Source organism: Ursus maritimus, unplaced genomic scaffold (genome assembly GCF_017311325.1).
Source record: "Ursus maritimus isolate PB19 unplaced genomic scaffold, ASM1731132v1 scaffold_2, whole genome shotgun sequence".
In the NCBI taxonomy this organism is placed as follows: domain Eukaryota; kingdom Metazoa; phylum Chordata; class Mammalia; order Carnivora; family Ursidae; genus Ursus; species Ursus maritimus.
This window is the reverse complement of record NW_024424452.1, coordinates 95,951,444-95,975,384: the sequence shown is the minus strand read 5'-3', so window position 1 is coordinate 95,975,384 and position 23,941 is coordinate 95,951,444. Positions and strand designations below refer to the sequence as shown.

General features: G+C 54.1%; 1 protein-coding gene across 1 annotated transcript in view; it reads right to left on the bottom strand.

Moving 5' to 3' along the window:
- Positions 1–3,530: 3,530 nt before the first annotated feature.
- The window catches only part of PLXNA2 (plexin A2), a 109,417-nt gene continuing 89,006 nt past the window's right edge, over positions 3,531–23,941 (bottom strand). The window contains exons 15-29 of the mRNA XM_008701248.2: positions 23,177–23,416; positions 22,393–22,536; positions 21,867–22,101; positions 19,058–19,200; positions 18,126–18,394; positions 16,477–16,543; positions 16,124–16,270; positions 15,363–15,522; positions 14,891–14,994; positions 11,137–11,236; positions 9,961–10,151; positions 8,375–8,544; positions 5,652–5,864; positions 4,797–4,947; positions 3,531–4,038 (exon numbers count right to left, since the gene is read on the bottom strand). Coding sequence (XP_008699470.2) covers positions 3,943–4,038; positions 4,797–4,947; positions 5,652–5,864; positions 8,375–8,544; positions 9,961–10,151; positions 11,137–11,236; positions 14,891–14,994; positions 15,363–15,522; positions 16,124–16,270; positions 16,477–16,543; positions 18,126–18,394; positions 19,058–19,200; positions 21,867–22,101; positions 22,393–22,536; positions 23,177–23,416 — 2,430 coding nt within the window. The 3' untranslated portion in view covers positions 3,531–3,942. The remainder of the gene's footprint in view (positions 4,039–4,796; positions 4,948–5,651; positions 5,865–8,374; positions 8,545–9,960; positions 10,152–11,136; positions 11,237–14,890; positions 14,995–15,362; positions 15,523–16,123; positions 16,271–16,476; positions 16,544–18,125; positions 18,395–19,057; positions 19,201–21,866; positions 22,102–22,392; positions 22,537–23,176; positions 23,417–23,941) is intronic.

Genomic DNA, 23,941 nt, shown 5'->3' with positions numbered 1-23,941 from the left:
GCCCAGCGGTTACCTGCTGCAGGTTAATGGGGACCCCGTGGCAACTGGGACGCACCTGGAGATTTATCAGCCAGAGGCTTTCACACATTCTCTATTTGTTCTTCCCAGACTGTTTTTCGTCCAGCCCTTCCATCCATTGCTTCTGCTTCACGCTCAGCAGGGCCAGAGGCCTCGAACGCTATTTCTTGTCCTCATTTGGTGGAAATGAAGGAAGGTCAGGAGCTCAGGCAGCAGGGGACGTGGCACCAGAAGAGACAGTGGCTGTGGAAGTGAGAGAGGCTCTCATGCGGAAAGAACACCCCCAGATAAGGTAAGGCAGCTGGCTTGGTCGGCTTTCTTCCTTCTTTTGGCCCTCTTTCTGCAAAACTCGTGCCCTCTGCAGGTGGTGGGGAGAACTGTGCCTCCTAAGTTTGTGGCAGGGACCAGTAGCCTGGAGAATGTAAATTTGCTAGAAAGTCCTTCCTGGTCTCGTTGACTGCTGTTTCTCAGCACCCAGAGCAGTCCCTAGCAGACAGCTGCGGTGTGTGAATGGAGGAATAGAGGAACAGTCCCTACCCTTGAGTGAGGCTAACAGCTGATCCATGCTTTGAATGACTGAACTCTGCAAGGAAGGGGAGCTCTCTGCAGTGGTGGATCAGACACGATTTGAGAGCTGTGCTATGCGGAGAGGGAGGAGGGCATGCACAGAAATACCTGACCTCCGACCCCGTGCTGAGAGCAGAGGCGGCAGCAGGCCAGTTGGAGGGACCTACTCCACCAAGACGGACATCTTGTCCATCTTCATCTTGTCCATCAGCACCTTCTATCTTGCCAAGCACATTTCCGGGGTCCTTTTCCAGTCCATTGTCTCTTGTGCAGATTAATGAAACAAATGAAACTGGATGGATTTTTGAGAGACACTTCCCTTCCTGCCTCCCTCCAAGATGCAAGGGCTCCGTGGGGGGTAACGGCTGTGTCTTTTTCCTTATATGAGGTCAAAATATCTTCAAATTGGATAGTGAGGGGAGAGGCCAAGGGACTCCCGGTTCTCCTCATTCTATAGGTATGAACTCCATTGGTTCTTGATGGCCCGAAGCCAAGAGTTGGTGGAGGAGGGACAGATGGGAAGCTGGAGAGAGGGCAAGGCTTGACCATCTTTCATCCACGTGGCTTGGCTTGAGTTGCACCAAGTTTTCCTTCCTCTGAATTCCTTCCTCAGAAATGCCCCTGTGCCACCTCCTTTGCCATCCCAACTTGCCCGACACTCTCATGGAATCCCAAGAAATGTGGCCAAACCACTCATGCCAGCTCTGGTTCCTCTCGCCTCCACTCTCCAGCTGGCCATCCCCCCCATCATTCTCTACACTCTCTGGAAGCCTGCAAGGAAGCAGACCCAGGGCAATGAACGATCACCCAAAGGAGCTCCTGGGAGACAATCGGGTAGATGCAGAGAGGTAAGGGGTGGTGAGATACTGTCAAAATATCAAACTTCCTTTTACTTCTTGGTGGACCAAAATCCTGGATGCTCGTCTGCGCGACGGTGTGATCAGAAAACTTCCGTTTGGAGCTCGGAAGTCATGTGAGGGTGGGCTGGGATTTTTCTGCGGCACCGAGGCCCCCCGCTCACACTCCTCTTGCACAAATCTTCTCTCCTTTCATCGCCATTAATCACAGGCTCCAAGCTGATAAGCTTTGGGTGCTACGAAGAGCAAACACTTTGGCTTAGTGCGGAAGGCCAGTCATTAGTATTTCTTTCAGGCTATTAATAGGGCCCAGAGAAACTTTAGCAGAAGTGGATTATCAGAAGAAAGTGGCCTTGGCATGGCTGGTTGTGAATTATAATGAAAAGAGCGAGTTTCCTGAGTATTTTGCTGAATGCCTTTGTCAGCTGCATTCAGGCGAGAAACTGGAGCTGAGAAGACCAGGCGATGTCTGCTGTGTGGTTAGCACAGAGATCCAGAGCCACACGCCAGGGATGGAAGCCAGCCCTCAGAGCTCCCCCTCCCCCAGCCCTTTCCTGGGAATCCAGTGTGGTCAGCAGAGCCTTTGGAAATTGGAATTGTCTGGAGGTAAATCAGGGCACAGAAAAGCTGGGGCCCAGAGTTTAATTACAGAGGAAATGACCCTGGTCTGGTCTCTCTGGGGCTGGCTGGTCCAGTTTCCCAGCACTGCAGCCCCTTGCAAAGTAGAAGGTGGGAAGGGGAGGATGGTCCTCTCCTGCCTGCCCCCTTCCCACCCCTTTGCCTTTCTCTGGCCTTCCTTCTCCCTCCCTCTGATGCTGCTTACAGAGAAGCTGGAGCTGTCTGCTTGGGTCCTTGCCGGTGGGGGAGGCCTGAAAACTCTGATGGCTGTCCCGGTCACCAAGGTCTTGCCGCCAACAGAGCCACCTTCCTCTGGATGACTCCCACTGGCTTTCGTGGGGCCTCTGGACCCAGGGTGTGGAGCTTTGGTCTCTTTGTTTAGAAACTACACTCAGGAGAGTTGGTCATCCATGGTTTTAGGTGTTAGCAGAAGAGAGAGAGAAAGAAAGAAGCCCAGTGAGAAGCCACCCACTTGTCCTTCAAACTCACAAGGACATGGGGGGCAGAAAGAGGGGCAGGAGACAGTAACGTGGGGATGTACAGTCATTTCTACTGAGGCAAGCGCTCAGACGGTCAGGAACTTCCACATATGAGCGGAGGGCTGTCTCCCCTCTGCAGGCACAAGAGAAGGGTAGAAAGAAAGCATCACAATAAATACGGCCACTTCTTTAACCTATGCTCTTCAAGTATTGCTTGCTGTAAACAGTGTTTGGTTTTTGCTTTCTCTTCAACTGCAAGAAACCCCCGGCAGATTGGAGTGGGATCTAAAGCCAAACACCCACGTCCCCAGATCAGCTCCCAAGCGGAATCTCCTGGAGGCCTGGGCCACACACTCCAGGCCCTTTCCCCAAGGAGGCCTGGTTTATGACCGTGACGAGGTAAGGCAAAGCTGTCCAGTGTCCTCAGGGAGGCCAGGCATCTGGTCTGGGAGAGGCCCACCTCTCCCCCACTTCTGAGAGTAACTTTAGGGGAACCAAAGGGGAAAGTACCGAAGATCAGCTCCTCATTTCTTGAGGTCTGAGATTAAATAAAAGAAAAACAAACAAAAAGCCCAGTAGCAAAAAGCATTGGTACCCTACAGACACCGATCTGCTCTCCAGAGATGAGAATATACATGTGCGTGTCGTCCATAAAGCTCCACACTCCCGGTCAGCCAGGTTGAGCCCCGCAGTCGGTGCCGAGTTCGGTACTTGCCATGGTCCTTGGGCTGCCGGGATGATTCCAGGTTGTACTGGCCTCTATTTTTGCGAAGTGTTTGGAGTGAACTTGTGCTCGTTCTTCTCCTCCTCGTCATGTTCTTGCAATTTCAAGGGAAAGCAAATGATCATTTTCCCTCCAATTCTCAGCTTCTCTTTGTAGGCTTTTTCTGGCATTTGAAAATAGGAGTCATTCGAGGAAGGGGGGAGGGCGGGGAGAAGGAATGGGGACAGAAATCAGATTGAAACAGAAGTGGGACGGGATGAACAGGGAGGCTTTTTGTTTTGTTTTATTTCTGTTTTTTTTCCTTTTTCTTAAAAAAAATTAAATAAAGTTCTCATTATTTCCCCAATATACATCAAATGAGTTTTCATGCAAAGCAGCAGTCACAGAGGCAGAACTGTCCCCAGTTCGTGCCTCTCGGCTTGGAGAACCACCTTCTCTGCGCCCCCTGCCTCTCTGTGGTTCGCTGTGGGTGGACGATGCCTGCGGTCTCTCCCTGCAGGAGCCGGCGGTGATGGGCCGTGGCTGGCGTGGGGAGGAGGGGCCCTCCCCTCTCCCCGGGATGGGGTCTCAGGGGACAGCAAGCTCTGGGGTCTGATCCCCCTCACTTGTCCTTCCTTCTGAGACTCCCAGTGTGACAGCTTTCACAGGCCCCCTTCCTGGGAATGCGAGGCTCTGTCTCTCAGCTCTCGATGGACATAGCATTAATGAGCTGCTCCACCTTGTACGCCAGCCGCTGTCGCCGGGCCTGCTCGTCCTGCTCTAGGGCCCCGATGAGCTGAGGAGCAAAAACGAGGGTGGAGAAGACTTTAGGACTCAGTTTCACTAGAGGAAGCCATTGGCCGAATCCTTCATCCCTCTCCCCTCCTTTCCATTCTGCCCTAATGAACATAACCTGAGATACTGTAAATGATTAACTGAATATATGTTGTGTAGGCATGTATGTGTGTCTGTGTATGTCTGTCTACATGTATGCACATACATGTAGATATCTTAACACTATGTGTTTAAAACCGTATTTGGCATATCTGACAAAGTGCTATGTAAATATTAGCTATTATCATTATTATTATTACTAATGCTAATTTCAAGGACAATGTCAGTGCATGCCTTGGAAATTCTCTGGAGCTGTCCTAGGTGACCTCTGCTCACGTTAAGGTCCACCTGCCTACCTGAAACGTAACCGATAGCATCTGCCCGAGTGCAAAGAATCATCTGATTCATTGTTGAAGGAAGGATGAAATTAATTGTACAACACTTTGAAAGGAACAACAATTACGTTGTTGAAAGTGTTATTTATTGTGTTAACAATGAGTGGAAGACAATGAAATGTGAAAGAAGGTGCTGGATGAATCCGGAGGAGAGGCTCCCTTCTAAGGGGATGGTAATGAGTTTCGAGCTCATGGGTTTTTGACTCCATGCCTCTGTCATGTAAATTACCCTCTGTTGCTGTTATTGAAGGGCTGAGCCAGGCCTTCTGTGTACCTGCCTCCCGGCTCCGTGTGTCTCTGTCCCCTCCCGGGCCCCCCGCCTTACCTCTTCGCTATACTTGCTGACGTAGGAGTAGATCTCATTGAGGGCACTCAACATATTGAACTCCACAGCGTGCAGACGGGACTGCTCAGCCAGGTAGGCGTTCATGTCCTGGTCACTGATGGCCGGGAGCTTGGCGATGTCTGCGTAGTATCTGCCGTAGAGAGGACGGGCTCCTTAGTGAGGACCCGGCACCCCTTCTCCTCCAAGACTCTGACCTCAGGCTCCTTGAGAGCACCGGATGTCCCCAGTTGCTCCTGCCTCCCGATTTCTCTTCTGATGTGTCTCCCTCTGGCTCCTTGCCTCAAGCTAAGGTTGAGGCCTGGAGACTGGCGCTCCCTAGGCCAGACTCCATCCAGCTGGGAGCTTCCACCGTGTGGGCCCCCGCCCCCTCCAGGAACGCTTAAAAGCCCAGACTCTGACCAGATTCTGACTGGACTCCTCGTCTTCCAATCCCAGCTCTACTACCTGCCGGCTGTGTGACCTTGGGCGAGTTACTTAGCCTCTTTCTGCACCTTGGTCTCCTCAGCAGTGAAATGGGGATGATAATATTCCCTTTGCATCTCCGCTGGATATTTTAAGGAGATGATACATAAAAAACCTTTATCACAGCACTGGTTGCTTACCATGTGCTCAATGAAAGGTCATCAGAATGATAATGACCTGACCTCCAAGGGCCCAAAGGCTCCCGTCTTCCCCCCAGCAGGAAGTTTGGATAAGGGGGAAGGCTGGGAGCATGAGATCCAAAGGGACTGCAAACGCGGTTGTGGGTTGTGAGTCCTAGGTCAGTGAGGCCCACAGGGTGGGGGACGGAGCAGACAGATGGGGGGGTGGGCCTGTCCCGGGGGTGCTCCTGACCTCTCCACCCAGCTCTTGTAGCTGGGGATGTCCTTGGCGTAGAGCAGTTTGTTGGAGGGCGAGTCCTTGCCCAGCCGGTGCTCTGACGTGGAGCACGAGTCCATGAAGGTCTGGGCCACCACGGACAGACAGGCGTCCGTGATGCTGCCCTTGTGGATGTCGAACACGAACTGGGGGTTCTTGATCACGTTCACCCAGAAGCGCAGGGGGAGGCTGCAGAAAAAGGCAGAGCAGACCTTGAGGGCCGAACCCCTGCCGCACCCTGGATGTTGCCCGTGAATCTGCCTCTCTTCCCTCCCCAAGTAAAGATCTCTCCCCCGAGGGCAAGGGAGTGAAATCTCAGAGCGCTGCTCCGGCTGGGGCTGCGAATCCAGCCTAAGCTGTTCCTGACCCCGGGAGAAGAGGAGGGGCATCACTGTACCCTCACTGGGTGCTGACCCTGAGCCCTAACAACTGAGGGGGAGATGTGGGTGGGTTCTGTTCCGTCCTGGCAGCTTTCCCAAAGGCCTCCATGCCCCCAGGGAAGTCCAAGAACAGAGAACTGTGCGATTTTCTCAGAGCTTCAAACAAAGCCCCCAGACTCCTAGAGTCCCCTCGCAGGGCCCATGGCCATTGTCCTGAAGGATGCAGCCAGCAGCCCCAGGCGCTGCCTGGGAGCCCGCACAAAGGGCACCACCTGTGCTCCCCGCCCAGCTTGGCCCCTCGCACTGCTTCCCAGGGCCGGCCAGGCCTGGTGGGGCTGTGGAGTGGGCCCCCCTGGGGCCAGCTCTTTCAGGGCTCTCCCCGGGGCTCTCTCCTCTCTGGGCAGGGGCAGAGGGAGGAGAGGATGCCATTGTTGGCCTACTGGGAATGAACTCACTGTAGCTCAGAGTTTTTCCCACCCCAAGAGGAACTGATCAGTCGTTAGGAGTGTTCCTTCTTGCAACTTGGGAATTTATAATCAGAGGAGAATGGGTGTTCAACCCATTTGCTCCCCTTCAAAATCAGAACAGCTGCTGTTTCTGTGTCTTTTCCAACTTGGCCTTCTCCTCCAGCTGCCTTCAGGGCCTTAACTCCTGGGCTCCTCTGTGGAGTGACCTTTGTTCCCTGGCTTCTCCTTCTGGCGTGAGATGACATTTCAGAAATCTGACCTACCTCTCATCAACCCTTCTTCAAGTTCTTTTCACCCTCAAGCACCCCAGTCTTTCCCAAATGTCTCAGTCATGCCAAGTCTTGGGGAGGACTTTGCCCACTCCAAGTCCTTCCAGGATGATTTCTGCTTATCTTTCGAAGGATAAGAGGCTCGCTCTTTCCTGTAGCCTGGGCAGGGCTGCCTCCGCTGAGAAATGACTCGTCTCTTCCAACTTCCCGTCCTCCGGGAGCTTTGAGGAGCTTTTAATATTCTTTCCTTGGACATTAGCTATTTTAGGTCTGGATAAGGGGACTCTTCCTGCCACAACACCAGGGTAGGGCACTTCTATGACCTGGGCCTATCTGGCAACAGAAGGCAGCGAGATGGGGATGATCCAGAACTTTCCCTTCATTTCCCCGAGACTGCACGCTTCCAGCACTAGGCTGGGGAGTCTTCCAAAGCAAAGGAGACAGCCATGGCCCTGGCCCTGGGAATGCAGACGAAAGTCCTGCCCCAGTGAAGCACGCTGTGGGCTCCTCACCCGCGACCACCAGAATCTCCCCATTTCACTACCCTATGATCAAAGCTGCAGACTCCGGAGGGCCAGCAACCACAACATCTCGAAGAAGAAAGGATTATATGGGGTTGGGGTTGGGTTTTTCCAAAGTGTTTTGCTGGTTGCTAGGGTTTTTGATTCCCAAATAACAGCCGGGGCCCATCTGTGTCGGCTCTGTTTTCTGAGGAGATCGCTGACTCCAGACAGCTGTGTGGGCTGCCTGCCCAACCCAAATGCCTGGACCTCCTCTCTCCCCTCTCTGGGCTCTTTCCTGGAGGAAGGTTTTTGACTCCGGCTCTCGGCCAGGCCCTGTCTGACCTGAAAGCCAGTCCTCAGCTCCGTCTGTGGTCTGGATCTCAAACCCAGGAGGGAAAAGTCGTCTGCTAGGGGCCTGTGGGAGCCCCTTCTCCCACTGCTGCGTGTGGCTGCAGGGGTTACCTTAGGGAACACAGTCATGCCTGCAGGACATATCCCGCCTGCTGCTTCCCGAAACTCATGGCGCTCGGGTCCTCACTTGGCCTTAAGGCATCAAGTTTGCCATGACCTGCTCCCGGCCGGTGGGCTCTCGTCTGTAGCAAATGCAAGCTCTCTCCCCAGGGGTCTACGTTCAGTTCAGCCTTCCCCGTCTCAGGACGAGGTGCCTTCGGTTCTGCCCTGCTCAGAGTGCCTGACGCTGCCTTGCTCGGAAGCTCTGCGCCCAGCTCTCCGGTGTGGCTCTCAACGTAGCTTCCTCTAGCACCTTCTCAAGAACCAGAGGTCTCAGCATCAGGGCAGAAGTGCTGCCCGGGAAAGGCTCTCAACCTGAAAGGGCAGAGCTCCAGCCCATGTCCCCTGGTGCCGGGCCCTCCGCCAGACAGGCCCCACTTGGCGCCCGCAGCCTGGGGACCACGTTGGCTCTGCAGAGCATATGTGCGCTATTTGTTCTAGAAACCTCGGATTACCCAGCCACCATGAGGAACGGGCTGCCCACATCTCCCTGGTCCCTGCCGGCCTCCACCTCCCGCAGCTTGCGGCCTCTCCAGGCTGCAGCTCCCTCTGGGCTCCCCGAGGGGTTACCAGTTGCTTTTCCAGGTGTGCCGCACATCTGTGTCGTGGATGCTGTGTCTGTCTGCCTGCTCATCCAGGAAGTCAAACATGTACTTGATGGCCAGGGGGAGAGCGCTGCCCCGGTGCACCGTGCTGAACAGGGTCTCGAACAAGTCGTCCACGAACTTCTGCAGGGTGCCCTGGGGGAGGGATGGGGGGGAGCGCGTGAGGGGGAGGGTGGGGGACGGTGGGGTGCAGGCAGCAGACGGGCAGACCAGATGGTGCCTTGGACTGATCCTGCCTTGGAAATTCGTCTGCGGCGCCAGGCTGTGCAGACAGTGCGGTGGGGGTGGGGAGGGGGCCGTGGGGTGTCGGGGAGATGGGAGGGACTGAAGAGGCTGCAGATTCCTGGGAAGAATCTCTCCTCCAACCCGCAGCCACATGCCACATCTCTGCTTGTGTCCGTGCCAGGCGGGAATGGGCACGGGGTGCTGGGCAGGAAGACTGAGTGCTCCGAGTCCCGGCTGCCCGCAGGGACTGGTGGGCGGGGGCTGGGACGAGAGGGGGTCTGAAGAACAAGCTGGAGGACTGTGAGCCTCCTGGCAGGACTGCAGAGGGCCTGACTGAAAGGCGTGAAGAGGTTTGCCATATTCGTGGCCTGGGATAAGCGGTGCCTGGAGTGGGTGCTGCAGGTGAAGGGTCCACATCCAAGAATCCCCAGGCCCAGCCCTGACCCCCAGGGCCCTGGAGCGTCTCTGGGCAGGGACAAGGCTGGGTCTGGGTCCCCCAGTTTACAGGTTCAAGGGATACACCTCTGAAGGTGAGGAAAACATCCAACCTTTTCTGGTGGCTCTGTTGGTCTCTTATTAGCATATTGGGAAAAGCAAAATTTGAGACATATGGTCTGAGGGTGTATTTCTATGTCTCTTTTGGGAGCAAGTCAGAGCTGGAATCTGGATGCCACTGTGTGAGAATTTCAGCAGCATTTTTGTGGGGTCAGTGGGGGAGAGGATTTGAAATCTGACCTGTGTGGGCAAATACGGGCCGTATAATTGCCATACTTACAGGCATACTTGTTCTCTGCTCAGGAAGCTGGAAGACAGCTTTAGATCATAGCTTCCAGTACGGTGGCTACCTCACCTCCACCAGCATTTGGGGGCCGATGGGATGGGACAGGGAAGGGGGAGCCTTCTCTCCGATTACTGGCAGGACCCAGCCTTTGTTCTCTCCCTCCCATTGTGGCCAGAAAGTGGGTGGAAAAGGCAGTGACAGCAAGGCTGGCCTATCTGTCCAGCTAACATCAATAAGAAAACCCCAATATTTTCCTAAAAGGTACAGGGACCCAGAGATTCGAGAGCAGCTCCTCTGAAGAGCAATGGTGGTCCTGAGGGGTGGGCCAGGGCAATGATATTGTTGCAATTTTTGCCAAAGGGTAGAGAACAACAGTGGCCTGATCCTTTAGAAAGCCTGCTCTGGGACCTGGACCTGCTCATCTGGATGGGTCCCTTAAAGGACAGACTCCATGGCATCCTTATGCTGGGGGCGGGGAGGGGCGGAGGGTGGGCAGGACGTACCCCCTGAGGAGCCCTCCCCGGGCTGCAAAGAACAGCAGTTACCTTGGTGGCCAGCAGCCGGGTCAAGTAGATCTCGGACACCATCTTGCTGCCCCGGTCACCCTCCTTCTGGTCCCCGTGCTCATGGTTCTTCACCAGATGCCACACCTTAACCCCACTCTCCAGGTCTGGGGTGATCATGGGGGCTCGGGACCGCAGGCTGTCGGGACTGCCTGTGTACCTGAAGGAGGAGTCTGAGGAGAAGGGGGCAGTGGAGGCTCATAAGACACTGATTTCATCATCCTTGCTTGTAGAATCCTTCTAGAATCTTTGTCCGCCTACTGCACTCACTCAGAATAAAGTAGTTTCAATTGGAAGGGGACCCCTGGGACCTCATATTTGGTGGGTTATTTTGGGATCCTTGGTTGGCATGAGGACAGAGGAGCCTGAAGCCTTTTCTTTGAAAAGAAGATTCAGAAATTCTGTGAGCTGGAGAGAGCCTTGAGGATTTGGGAGCCCTCCCCCACCCCTCCTGATGCTTCTACAGCAAAGAATAATCAATAGGTAAAATGTCAGCTGAATATTTTCACAGGGGCTTTCATGAAAAATCTTGGTGCTAAGAAGTTGTAAGTTGTAATGCCCCATCTTGGGAGTTAATGGGTCCTTCTTACTTGGGGCCTAGGATATAGACTTGCCTAAGCCATTTTGGGGGCTGCTGGGCCCAGTCCTGAGGTGCGCTTTAGCTGGAGAGCCCAAAGTCTTACTGTATACACAAACGCAGAGGAAATGGAGCAAGAGAGTGTGGAAGCATGGTCACCTCGTGGCCCTTGCACCCTCAGGGGTGGGTAGGCTAGGACGGCCAATCTATTGGCCCAATTGGGACACTTTTGAGAGTAAAGGGGGGCCGTTAATAACTCAGCCAGCATAATAGATATAAACAGGGACTGGCAAGTAGGAACCCTCATCCACGTGCCTTCCTGATTCTGGGCCCCTCGCACTCCTTCACCAGGTCTGAGCTGTCAAAGGAAGGGCGCCCGGTGTACCCGCTCCCGCAGCTCTGAGGTCACGGATGCTCTGGGAATGACTGCACTCGGGAGGAGGGGAAGCAAACGCACAAACATCCTTGATTGGTGGAGGGCAGCTGCAAGGGCTGCCTGCTGTCGTGAGGGATGGTGACGGGTCCCAGGTAGGTCTCGGAAGCTGCCTCCGAGCTGCCCAGGCTACCTTCCTGGTCCTCACCGTATCTGCTGATGGATGTCCGGGAGATGCTGGCGGAGGCTGGGATGTTGTAGGAGGAGGTCTGTTTGGGGACCAGAGCCACCACCGATCTGTCTGACACCTGAGAAGGGTACGAAAAGTACAGTGTGGGTGAACCAGGAAATTGAATCGTCAAGTACTTCTAGAAGGTGATGTCATAGATATGGGGTAGAGCACAAGGAGTGCAGGAATACTAAAAATAATACGGTTGCTACTCGCCAATCTGTCCAATATGGTTGTTACTGGCCACCTGTCTCGATTGTGCACTTGAAATTCAGTCACGTTGTCAGTGTCTAAACAACAAATTACTAACTATAACACGACTATTATGCTGTAAACGCATCATATACACTGGGTTTCAATGAGTTAGCATGAATAAAACAACACAAACTATCTCCTTAATAATTTTTCTATTGATTCCATGTTGAAATGATAATTATGTACACGTGTGGCTTGCATTATCTTTCTACTGGACAGCCCGGGCTAGACCCAGCCTCCCTTCAACCCTTTGGGTTCGCACAATTATTCCCATTTTACAGGTGAGGATATTGAAGCAGAGAAGGGCAAAGCACCAACTTCAAAGTCACACAGAGACTCTGTGGTACAGCCAATATTTGTAGCCGGGTCTGTCCAGGCTCCAGAGCACATGCTCTCCCCATTATATCCTAATTTGGGATTTTATTTCAAGTCACACTGGTCTGAAGCCCATTTTCCCTCTTGGCTCTGATCCTTCTGGCCTGGGTCCTATAGTGCTTGGGCCACCTTGAGGAGTTTCACCAATGGGGCAGCTGCTCTTGGGGAGTCAGAGGGAAAGATGGCATGTTGCCCCGTCCTCTGTGAGGTACCCAGGCTCAGCACCCAGCCTGGAGGGAAACGGCTGATAAATGAGGAGCCATATTGAAGACATTTGGGGCCATTTTGATTTAAGATTACCCTCCATCCAATAAAAATGGAGAATCCCCAGAATTGTGGCGATCCAATTAAACCCGTAACGCAGAGGGAATAAAACAGCTATAATAATGTTATGGGCCATAAAACATTCCTATTAAACCATTTTTTATTTTAACAATTTTTATGAACTTTATAAGTTTGATTTATAGCTGCACCAGTCGTAAAACCATCTTTCTGGGTCTTAAATTGTCAGTCCCTCTCTCCCACCAAAAAAGAATTAAATGTTGGGAAGTCAAACTATAAATGAACATTAGTGCTAACGAGATTCCCTGATAGCCGGTTTTAGTAGTGGTGTTTAATTTTACCCTCCCTATAAATCTGCGGGAGCCCAGCAAGTTTTTTAACATCTCTTTGTTAATTAAGATTATGCAGATTTTCTCCTGTCCGGGCTTCCAGGACCTTTGACTCCAAGGAGGGTCACCAGGGGGCAGTGCTTTGACTTGGTGGCAGAAAGCTGCAGGGCCCTGGGCTCTTGCCGGTGCTGGGAAGGGGCCCAGGCTGCCTCACTCCCAGCCGGGCAGTTTCCTGGACCGTCAGTGGTCGGCACCATCTGCCCCAGCTCTGGAACTGAGCGGGGGGACCTCTCTACCTCTGTCTTTCAGGAACTCTCCTTGTAAATGACAGCCTAGAAATGTTCCTTTGAAAGCCTTGCAGGGGCAGGGATCACTACTCCTGGGAAGAACAGATTACATTCTTCATGTATGGCTTGTTGTCACCTGGAGGATTCCCAAGGTGACTCGAATGACCACAGTTCAACCCAATTCCAGGTCTTGTCACTAAATCTCTCTTGTCTTCAGTCCTAGCCTTTCTTTCTCTTGACTGACAGGTGGTGCAAATCCATGGTCAGCCTGCCTGGCTGGGTCTGACCTTGGCTCTGCCACGTACTAGCCACGTGACCTCAGGGAAGTCAGTTAGCCTCTCTGCGTCTCCGTTGTCTCATGGTCGATGGGATAATAACAGCATCTCAGTGTGCGTGGGGCTCAAAGAAGTCAGGACCCAGGAAGGCGGACGGCAGCACCTGGCACCCAGTGGGCCCTCAGTAAGTGCCGGTGTTAGTGCTGTTACTACGGGCATCATCGTCATCGTCACTGTCCCCCAAAGGGAAGAATAATCCCTGTTGCTCCTTGTCACTCAGGGCTAGCATGTGGGAAGTACCCTGTACTCGGGAGAGCTCAGTAAATATTTGAGGAATGAATGAATACATGAATGAGAAATGACACTGGGGAATTGAAAGTGCTTTGTATGATGAGTACTGTAAGAACAGAATATTCCATTCTGATTGGGAGCCTTAGGACGGACAGCGCAGTAGCAAGCGTTAAGGCATCACAGACAGAAAAGAAAGGCCTCCCTCCTACCCTTGAGAAACTTCGGATTCCAAGGCACAGTGCTATTCTCTTTTGTGCTTTCTTCTTCAGCTCTAACTGGTTCATTACAAGGGTTCTCCAGGATGCACCAAGCGCAGGGGGAGGGGGTGGGGTGGAATCAACAGAGACAGGGACGGGCTCTGACTACCCTGGGGGGGCGGGGAGTCTACATCCTACCTACCTCGCCGGCTATTTCTAATTCTTCCCACCACCTTCACAAGCCAGATGTCACCTTGTGGATGAGGAGCCCAAGGCTGCAAGAGGTTAAAGTCTCCCCACCAGTGAGTGGAGAAGCAGGGGTTGAAAATGGCTCGCAAAGCCTTGACCTCTTCTCAGACACCACACTCAGTCCATCTGGGGCTAGGCACAGTCGGGGTTACGTGGGCCGGCGAGGGGGATGGAGCCTATCGAGGAGGGTTTCTGGGGCTGCCCCAGTGCCCCCCACCAGCTTCCTCTGTGCCTCGAGCCTCCCAGCCAGCTCCTATCGGCCTTCAGGACCCCCGGTGGCCTGGTCCGGGGCAACGCCATGCTCGCCAGTCCGGCCTGCCAGTCCCTGCGCCCCCTCTCCGCGTGAGGCTCGGACGGAGGAGGACGTTACTAATCAGACAATCCCGTAGGGTCCTGCAGCCTGAGGCACTTCTTCTGGTTGGTTTAATTTCCCCCGGTGTCTCTCATTTCTAGTTTCTATTTTAGTATGTTTCCTGAATCCCAACCAGCCTACCTGTGCTTAATCTTATAGAGACCCCCAGCCACGAGTAGTCACCATGGGAGGGAAGGGGAGGTGGGAAAAGATCCCTCCTGGATCTTTTGTTCTTTTGCTGGAATTTTTTTTTTTTTTTGACTATTCATTCATCGCATCTGACAATGCGCCGAACAGTTTCTCTCCTGTACTGAATCTATTCCACACGGCTTTATGGGGTGGGGATCACTTTGAACCCCATTTTACAGATGAGAAGGGAGAGAACGTAAGTAATTTCCCCAAGGACACCAGGTAGTAAGTGGCAGAACGCTAGTGCTGACGACAAGTCTATCCAGTCCCCTGCTCTATGGCAGGTGAGCAGCGGAAGCTGCGTCGATGATGAGACGCTGAGGACAGAGAGCCGCAGATCCCTATGGTTGGTGACCTTACGGAGGACCTCACAACATGCAATTTTGCTGGAGACGTGGAGGTACACAGGAGAGAAATGCCTCGCCCTACCCAGACCAGTTAAGTCAGTTTCTCGGGGCAGAGTCTGGGCACTCATGTTTTTGGTAAGTTTCCCTCATGATTCTAATGGGTAACCACGGCTGAGAAGCTCCGATTTCGATTCAGAGGGAGGAGGAAAGGGGAGATGGCTTCTGAGGGCCTGAGAGCAAACCCTGGAGTGAAGGGAAGTCAATCTGGGGAGTCAAAGGTCATGCTGCAAAGCCCCTGCCCTCACCTGATAATGCATCAGTGTGTTCAGCCGCTTCCAGTCGCCCTCGATCTTGGTGGTGATGTCCTCGTCTTGCAGCACGACCCGGGCTATCCGGCCTTGACGCCACTCTGGGTGGAGGGGGTGGTGTAGGGAGCAGTGTGAGTGGGCGGGGGGCTGGGAGCCAGGGTCACCCAGTCCTGCCTCCTCTAGGGACCTGGCAACCCCAGCTCCAAGCTGGTGCCACCCATAGAGCTTAGAGACGTTCAGGGATCCATGCGGTCAAGACAGCTGGGGAGAAGGGTGGGCAGGCAGTGTTCCGGAAGAAGTACTTCCTGTGGCCCCTCACCTGGGCAGGACCTAGTCATGCTCCCAGGAGGGGCCTACGCAGGATGGGGCTTCCCATTTTCTCACCCCATCCCATCCCATTGCCCAAATGCCCTCCCGGAAGCCACTTTTCTAACCCTTGCCCCGCCCCCCCAAAGGCCAGGCCTCCTACCCAAGTCCATGTCAACAGCTCTCGGCCGCTGGGAGTAGGGCACATTCTTATAGATGGCATCGAGGATCTTCTCCTTGACCTGCGTGATGGTGTCACAGTTTAACACCTTCACTGGGGTCTCTGGACTGTTCTCGTTGTCGGGGTTGACGCAGTTCAGGATCTACAAGGACGATAGGAGGGGGCAAGACGGGAGTTCAAGGGGCTGCTTGAGGGAGAGGGAGCAAGGCCTTGGAATCTTCTCTTTCCAAGGCTTCTCCTCCTTACAGGAGAAATAGCCGTACATCGGTTTCTCTTGCCCTCCTGCCATCTCAAAGAACTGAGACTCCACTTTCTTGCTCCTGGTTGGCTTGGGGGCGACTGTAATCCTGGAACCAGGCGTGCTACGGGTTTAGAGATGGCTCCAGGTCTATCAAGGACTGACCAGCCACTTCCCAAAGCCTCTATATGAGGAACTAGCAAATTCATCTTCTTCCCCATAATGCTCATTTCCCCATACCTCATGGAGGCTGGTCTGCCCCTGGCCATATCATCTAGGGTAGACGGATGAGGCAGACAGCTCTTTGGGCCCACCCAATGAGATGGGGTGGGGAACCCAGGCCTGTCTGCCCCACTCTTGGAACCCTTCTCGTGCCCCTTAGACTCACTCCCAGGCTGTTTTCCAGCCCCTCTGTTGACCACTCGGTCAGCTTCGTGCCCTGACGGCAGAGTACAGAGCAGAGGCAGGAGGTCTGCCGTGTCCCCTGCTTTCCGGGGCTCCTTACCAGGGTCTTGTACTCGATCTGCTGCCGGATGAGCTTGTCCTCACTCAGAGAGTAGCGGGCCTCCCCCGTGATGGCGTCGATGGGGCCCTTCTCCATCTGCTGCTTGATGGCGCAGTACAGCATGAAGAGCGGCTCCCCCGCGCACTCCTGCGGGCACAGCGGGGCGTGGGGGTGGGCGCGGTCTCCTTCTCTCCCTCTCCTGGCCAAGCTCCTAGGCTTGCTGTGCTTTGGAGCACCCCGGCCGGGCAGCTTCCTGTTCCCGAGGGGTCCCCATGCAGCCCTGACGGCCGGGCCTGGAGCAGCAGCCCCCGTCTTGCTCTCAGTGCCGGGCCCCAGCTCGCCCCTACTCTCACCTTCAGAAACTTGTGCAGGAGGAAGGCAAACCAGTTGGTCAACATCTTCTCAGCCACAGACTCTGTCCTGGGGGGGTAGAAGGGGTGAGGGGCAGTCCTTTATGGAGGGGTCTCGGAGAGGGGGATCTGACTCGTATGCATCGTGGCCCAAGAGAGCAACAGGGCATCAAAGGATACAGGGCTGGGAGCCAGGATGCCAGAGCTGAAGGTGTGACCTTGGGCAAGAGGCTTTTTCTTTCTGGGCCTCAAATCCCTGTGGAAATGGAGTGGTACTCCGGGTCTGCAGATGAATGCACCAAGTACCCCGTTTCCACAGGGCTCTCAGTTACTAGTTCTCCCTACTTCCTGCAGGCCTCAGGATGAGAAACAGTTTCTCTGTCCCTTTGGGATTCCTTGCGTGCCTGAATACTCCATTTTCATACCCAGGAAGTCCCTGGTACGTGCCCCTCTGACCTTTCAGAATCAGACTGCCTGAATTCCAATCCTGACTCTGCTGCATACTGGCTGTGGGACCTTGGGCAAGTCATTTCACCTCTCTGGGTTCATTTTCCCCATCTCTGAATGGGGACAATGATAATAGTGTCTCTCCCACAGGGCTGTTGTCGGAATGGGATGAGTTAACATATGTAAAGTGCTAAGAATAGCATCTGGCCCCCAGTAAGCACTATTCCATAAGTATTGGCTGTCATTCCTGCGGTCACGTGGGGGTCCTGGATCCTAGCCACTCAGGTGGAGAGCAGGGGGCATGAGTGTTTTGCAGACAGGGGATCTGCTTCTGCAAACACCAGCCCTCCCCACCCCCTATCCAGGGCTGCAGATCTGGGGACTCGGGAAGGAACAAAGCCGCTGTGACAGACCCTCAGTGATGGGGATGCCGAGGGGTATTTTAACACCCCGCACGTGGTGCAAATTATACCCTCTGGTTGCAGTAAATCCCAGGCATTTGCCAGGGCTGCACAGCGGTCTGGGCCTGGGGGAGAGTGACAATGGCAGAAGAAATTGTAGCTTTGTCCGCCGGCCCCTCCCAGCACCCTCTCCCTGCATTGTGCCTGAGATTAGCTCTAATTTAAATACAACAGTTCTTAATGAGAGTTTCTAATGCTAAGATTGGCAGGATGGGGGCTCAATACGCAAGAAACAAAGACATTCATCCTCCTTCCTCACCCCACGTGGGGTCTGGAAGCCTGAGACCTCGCTAGGAGCAGGCTAAAGAGGGGGGCAGAGAAACGCAGGAGGCGCATTCCAACCCCTGCTGCCAAAGGAGCTCCAGAGCTCGGTTCGGCTCCCTGGGGCCTCCAGGGAATGGATGCCAAGGTCTCCAGCCCTCTTTCCTGCCAGTAAAAATGGCAACTGGGGACGGGGCACGTGGTGGCTGCTGGTGATTTGGGTCCTGGAAACTGGGCGCAGAAGGGATAGGCTGCACCCAATCTCCAGCCCGCCGCTGTCCACCAGAACCTTCGGAGATGAAGGAAATGTTCTCTAAGTACGCTGTCCAATATGGTGGCCAGCAGGTGGTGACTGAGCACTCGGCACGCGGCCAGCACGATGGAAGAACTGAATGTTACACTTTATCTCCTTTTAGTTCACAGCCACACGTGCACCTGCCGGGACCCCTGCCGCCCTCCCCGCCCCCCGGCCGCGGGGCTGACCTCCGGAGCAGCAGCTTGGGGTGGTTCTTGTTCTCCAGATTCTTCTCGATGAGGTCAGAGAGCAGCTGCTTGAGGACGTCGGTGGCGTACTCCAGGCGGCCCTGCAGGCCGGTCATGATGAGAGAGGCCACGTTGCCACGGTCGCGCATGGAGAAGCTGCGCTGCAGCTCGAGGGTGCGGATGAAGGTCAGCAGGAACACCTTGTTGTTGATGAGCTGGGCGAAGAGCTTCAGGGCCTTCTCCACGTGCTGCTGCCCATTCCCCTGAACCTGGGGTGGACGGGATGGGCGCACCCTCAGAGGACAGCCTCCCGCCTCCCCGGCCGGCCTGGCACCAAGGGTCTTCTGGCGAGCGCCACAGAACCCTCTCCAGGACGCCTATAAGCACCCCTCACCCCCAACCCGGGACGGGGTAGGAATGGCTGGTCTCTGAAGTTCTGGTCTGCTCTGCCTGCCCACTGGGTTGGGAGGCCTGGCTCCAGGCAGCGCCCTCTGAGGGGATGCCGTCCATCTGATTTTTCCAGGAATGCAGGAGATACTCCATCAAACTTGCTTGGTCTACTAGTCTCCCTTTAATCCTCTCTGCCCTGATTTATTATCTTCAGTAAAACAAACCAACACACGGACAAATAAACCTCACAGAATCATACGTCTTTCCTTAAGCCACCTTAAATCCATTTGAGAATGTGGCAGAACTTAGTTAATTAATTTAGTCTTTAATTAAAAATTGACAATGAGCCTTCCCCTGGAATTATCCCAAAGAGCCTGCGTGCCCCCTTGGCCGTGATCTGCCTGCTGTTGGTGATGCTGTTCCCAGCTGTCTCTTGTCATCACTCCTGACCTTCCTCTGAGCTGCTGGGCCCATTGGCATTTCCCCGGACACCCAGGCCCTGCGCTCCTGCTGCGTGGCTCGTGGAGGGTGGCGGGCATTACCTCCAGCTCCCGCAGCACGGGATGGTCCTCGATGCCAGGGAACAGGACTCGCATAGCGTAGGTACGGTAATCCAGGTAGGGGATTCCCGAGCGGTCCAGGTCGCTGGTCAGCTCATTGATGTCTGTCTGGAGCTCCGCAAAAGCTGTGCAAGTGCAGGGAGACAAGGAGGCTCAGGGGGGCACCCGCGCGGGGGAGGGGAAAGGCAGGAGGAGACATTTGTGAAGGAGGGGCAGGCCCAGGGTGTAGAGACAGGGATGGTTGTAGAGGCGCATCTCCAGAAGGGGCGAGAGATCTCCAGACCTCCTTTCTTAGGTGGTGGGCATGTGGGCGATTCTATGTTCTATTTCCTCTTCCATGCTGAAGCATAATTTTGACGCATCTTTCTATGTACTGTTAAGTGTAGTTAAAATAAAGAAAAGGGAAGAACACGATGATTTGGGTTATGCATGGGCTTCAGGTTCCAGAAACATCTGAGAGGCAGTAGCCAAGGGGATGAAGCAAAGACAGGAACAGGCAGCTTTGCTCCCTTTTCTTTCCAAGCAAGAGAATCAACCAAGATGCAAAAGCCCTGGGCAAAAAAGAAGACGAAAACCACGACTTCACACCTATCACGATGGCTATCATAGAGAAATGGCGGGGCGCCTGGGTGGCTTAATTGATGAGGCATCTGACTCCTGGTTTCAGCTCTGGTCACGGTCTCAGGGTCCTGAGATTGAGCCTAGAGTCGGGCTCTGTGCTCAGTGGGGAGTCTGCTTGACATTCTCTCTCTCTCTCTCTCCCTCTGCCCCTCTCTCTGCTCATGCAAGCTCTCTCTCTAAAATATATATATATATGTATTTTTTTTTAAAAGAAAAATGGACAACAACAAGTCCTGGAGAGGGTGTGGGAACACGGGCCCCGCGACGCGCGGCTGGCGGGAATGTAAACTGGTGAGGCTGTTCTGGAAAGCAATTTGGTGGCTCCGGAGACATAAACACAAAGTTACTCCTGGGTCTCTGCCCAAGAGCCGAAGGCGGGGACTGCGCTATCTGTATACTCCTGTTCATGACAGCATTGTTCAGGCTACGGAACGGTGGAGACAACCCACGTGTCCCTGCGCAGATAGACGGGTCAACAGCCCGTGGTACGGACAGCCAATGGAGCATCCCCCGGCCGTAATAAGGAAGGAGATTCTGACGCACGAAGCTTCGGGATGCGTAGGGAGGTAAAGCAGACACGAAAGAACACAGACAGGTGATGCACCTCCGGGAGGCTCCGAGAGCAGTCGGATTCGCAGGGACAGAGGGTAGAATGGTGGCTGCCAGCCGTTGCTGGGGAGGGGATGTGGGGGTTTTGTTTCATGAGTACGGAATTTCAGCGGGGCAGGAGGAGAGAGTTCTGGGGATGGAGGGGATGGTCGCACGACAACGCGGACGCACTTAGTGCGACTGAACTGGAGGAGGAGGAGCCCCGGGGTGTAGACACGGTGAGGGTTAAAGAAGGTGAATTTTATGTTATGTATATATATATATATGTATTTATAGATTTTATTTATTTATTTGACAGAGAGAGACAACCAGCGAGAGAGGGAACACAAGCAGGGGGAGTGGGAGAGGAAGAAGCAGGCTCATAGCGGAGGAGCCTGATGTGGGGCTCGATCCCAGAACGCCGGGATCACGCCCTGAGCCAAAGGCAGAGGCTTAAGGACTGAGCCACCCAGGCGCCCCTATGTTATGTATAACCTAATGTCCTTTTCTATCCCAGGATCCCATTTAGAATACCACATACATTTAGTAGTCACGTCTATGAGGCACTTTCTCAGACTTTCCTTTTTTTTTTTAATGACCTTCCCCCCCCGGCCCTGGCAGCAGAGAAGCCGTTCCCCACCTTGCCCCAGCCCGCACTTCCCTTTATGCCAGCAAAGGCCTCATTCCTGATCCTGACATTTGCAGCAAAGGGAGAAATATTTTGATTCCTTATTGAAATGTTGACTCAGAGAGCCTGCTGGGTCCTCCGCCTGAGGGGACGCCAGGGATACCGGTCACCTCAAGCTGTGGTTGTGTGGGAGATGGAAGAAAACCTTCTCTACTCCCACATGCGTCCATGGCCAAGGACACCAGCAAGAGGCGGCCTTCAGAGCGGTCAGCCTGTGGCGCTGGTGGGAAACTAGCCCTGGGGGAGGGGCTGAGGGTGGAGGCAGGCGGGAGCTCCGTGCCCCTCCTGCCGCTGCTTCCACATGCTCCCAGGGCAGCTACGCAAGACATAGGAGCCAGACTCCCTTTTGGGGGGTCTATAGGGTCTGAAAGAGCTAAGCCAGGGAGGCTCTGCTGTGGGGACACGGAGGCCCTGAAAGGGAGAGAAAGGGGGACAGCTTGGGAGTGAGTCAGAGCACAAGAAGGACTGGAACAAGACGAGCAGGGCTGGGGCCTCACCCTGGGCATTCTTCTTCTTCTTCTTCTTTTTTTTTTTTTTTTTTTTGAGAGAGCAAGGAGGTGGAGAGAGAGGGGGAGAGAGAGAGAGAATCTTAAGCAGGCTCCATGCCCAGTGCAGAGCCCAATGTGGGGCTCAATCCCACATCCTGAGATCACGCTCTGAGCTGAAATCAAGAGTGGGACACTTAACCGACTGAGCCACCCAGGCACAACCCCCGCCCCAGTCCTGGGGGCATTCTTCATAGGACTTCTCTGGCGCTAAAGGCAAAGGAGTTTCTGGGCAAACAGAGGCTCAGGGTGGGAGGGATGGCAATAGAGACGAGTTGTCTGGAGGGAGGAGGTAATAAGACTGGTGAAGAAAGACAGGGCCAGGAAGTGAGGAAGTGCCTCTACTTACCTTCCTTACACTCCAGGGCCACGCGGGACTCCAGGTTGTCCATCTGCATCTGGAGCCTCTTGAGAGTGAGGTCGTTTTCTCGAGACTTCCGCTTGTAGGCAATGAGGACGATGATGACAATGATGAGGAGGAGGCTGCCGCCCGCCGCGATGCTGACAATGGCTGGCAGGGTCAGCAAGCTGTCTGAGATGACACTCACCGAGCCAGGAGAGAACACCATCCCGCCCACGTGAACCTGTGCATTGCACACACACAGATGCTGTAGAGCCCTGGCATGCCATCGCATCCTTAGGTTTCAGAAAGGGCAGGCAAGACCACAACCACACAATACAGACTTGGATAGGGAACAACTTCCTGCTTATTATCTGCCTTTCTTTTCTCGTGTTCTCAACTTCTACCCATTTCAGTGCAGAACATGGTGATGAGGAGTTATGAAGGAGGTCGACGGGAGAGCCTTACTTTATGACAGATCACGCAGGCATGGCGAGGAGAGGAGGAAGTCGGGGAAGGAAGGGGGTTCACTCACTATGACTTTGTGCTGCCCCGTGAGGTTGGGAGGCTCGCAGAGGAGCTGTGTCTCGGACACGGTGACAGCACACGGGGTCTCTCCGATCAGCACTGTGTAGTTGAGTTTGGCGCCTCCAGAGGCGGGAGGGCAGAGGTTTTTGCCCTGTAGATAACAGTAATCTTAATAGAAATAATTGACACATGCACGCAGAAGTTAATTGCCTATTACAAAAGAGATTAAAGAGGTGGGGGAAGGGCAGCCATGCAAAAACCAATCGCTGGCTCCCCGGGAAGTTTTTGGAGAAAACTAACAGCCGCAATTTGGAAAGCCAAAGGGAAAATGTGGAGAGGAGAGAAAGGCAGGAAGAGATGGGGAAGGAGACAGGAAGGGGAGACCACACGGCGAACAAGTGAAAATCTGGAGGAAGGCGCGCGGGTTATAAACAAAAGTAAAAAAATAGGTGGACGGATCGTACCAGGGAACTGTGACCTCTTGAAACGTGCGTGCAGGTTATGGTGGCCAAGGACGTGGGCAAAAAAAGGGAATGTTTACTTCCAAAGCGCTGCAGAACCCTGGGGTCCCAAAGCTCACAAGAACAAGCAGAAATATTGCGAAGGGTTTCTCGAGAACCCCAAGTGCGAGATCTATCGCTGGGCGAGTCCATATCTATAAACAAGCTCCCTTTACGGGGATCTGGCAGCTCTGCGAATCCACGTGCACACAAAGGCGAACGGGAAGGGCTGGGGGCGGGGGGGGCTGTTGGCATCACTGCGAGTGGCAGGCTGCACTCTGCACATCCTACCTTCAGAATGATGGGGGATCCTGGCTTCTGATCCAAGACTCCGGTGGGGCTGAGCAGTTCAAAGGTTGGGTTGGGGTAGTAGGTGAACTTCGTGTCATTGTAAATGAGCAGGGACTGGACGTTGTTAAAGACGAAGCCAAACTCATCGGGCCGCTCCACAGCGTCCAGGCCGGGCCGGTAGTCTGTGGTCAGGGAGGGCGCCAGGCAGGTCAGGGTGGTGGTGTTCACGACTTTGCACACCTAGGAGGCCCAGAGTGCAGCACTGAAATACAGACTGAGCGAGGGTGGGGAAGGGTGTCACGGTACTGCCTCCCACCCTATTTGCTTCGGCCCATCACCACTGAGTTCCTTGGCTGTCTTCATTAGATGGTGAGCCCCTTGAGAAAAGGGGCCATGAAATTTTTTTGGGGGGGGCCATGCATTTTAATATCATTCATTCATTCATTCATTCATTCACCAACATTGTTCTAGCACCTATTCTGGGCCAGGCACTGTGCTAGGAGCCGGGGCCATCTAGCGACATCATCACCAGGGGGAGACAAAGGACCAAATGTGCTTTATAACACAGTTCTGGCAGGGGGCCTGGCTTGCAGAAGGGGCTGGAGCCCTGTTAAACGCATGAATGGGTGTGAGAAATGCCCTGGTGGGCAAGGACCAGGTAGGGTAGGAGGATCTGTGTGTGTGTGTGTGTGTGTGTGTGTGAGCGTGCACGGCCGTGGCCCGAGGATGGCTCAGGGACACTGCCCCTTGGGAGAAATGGGTGTA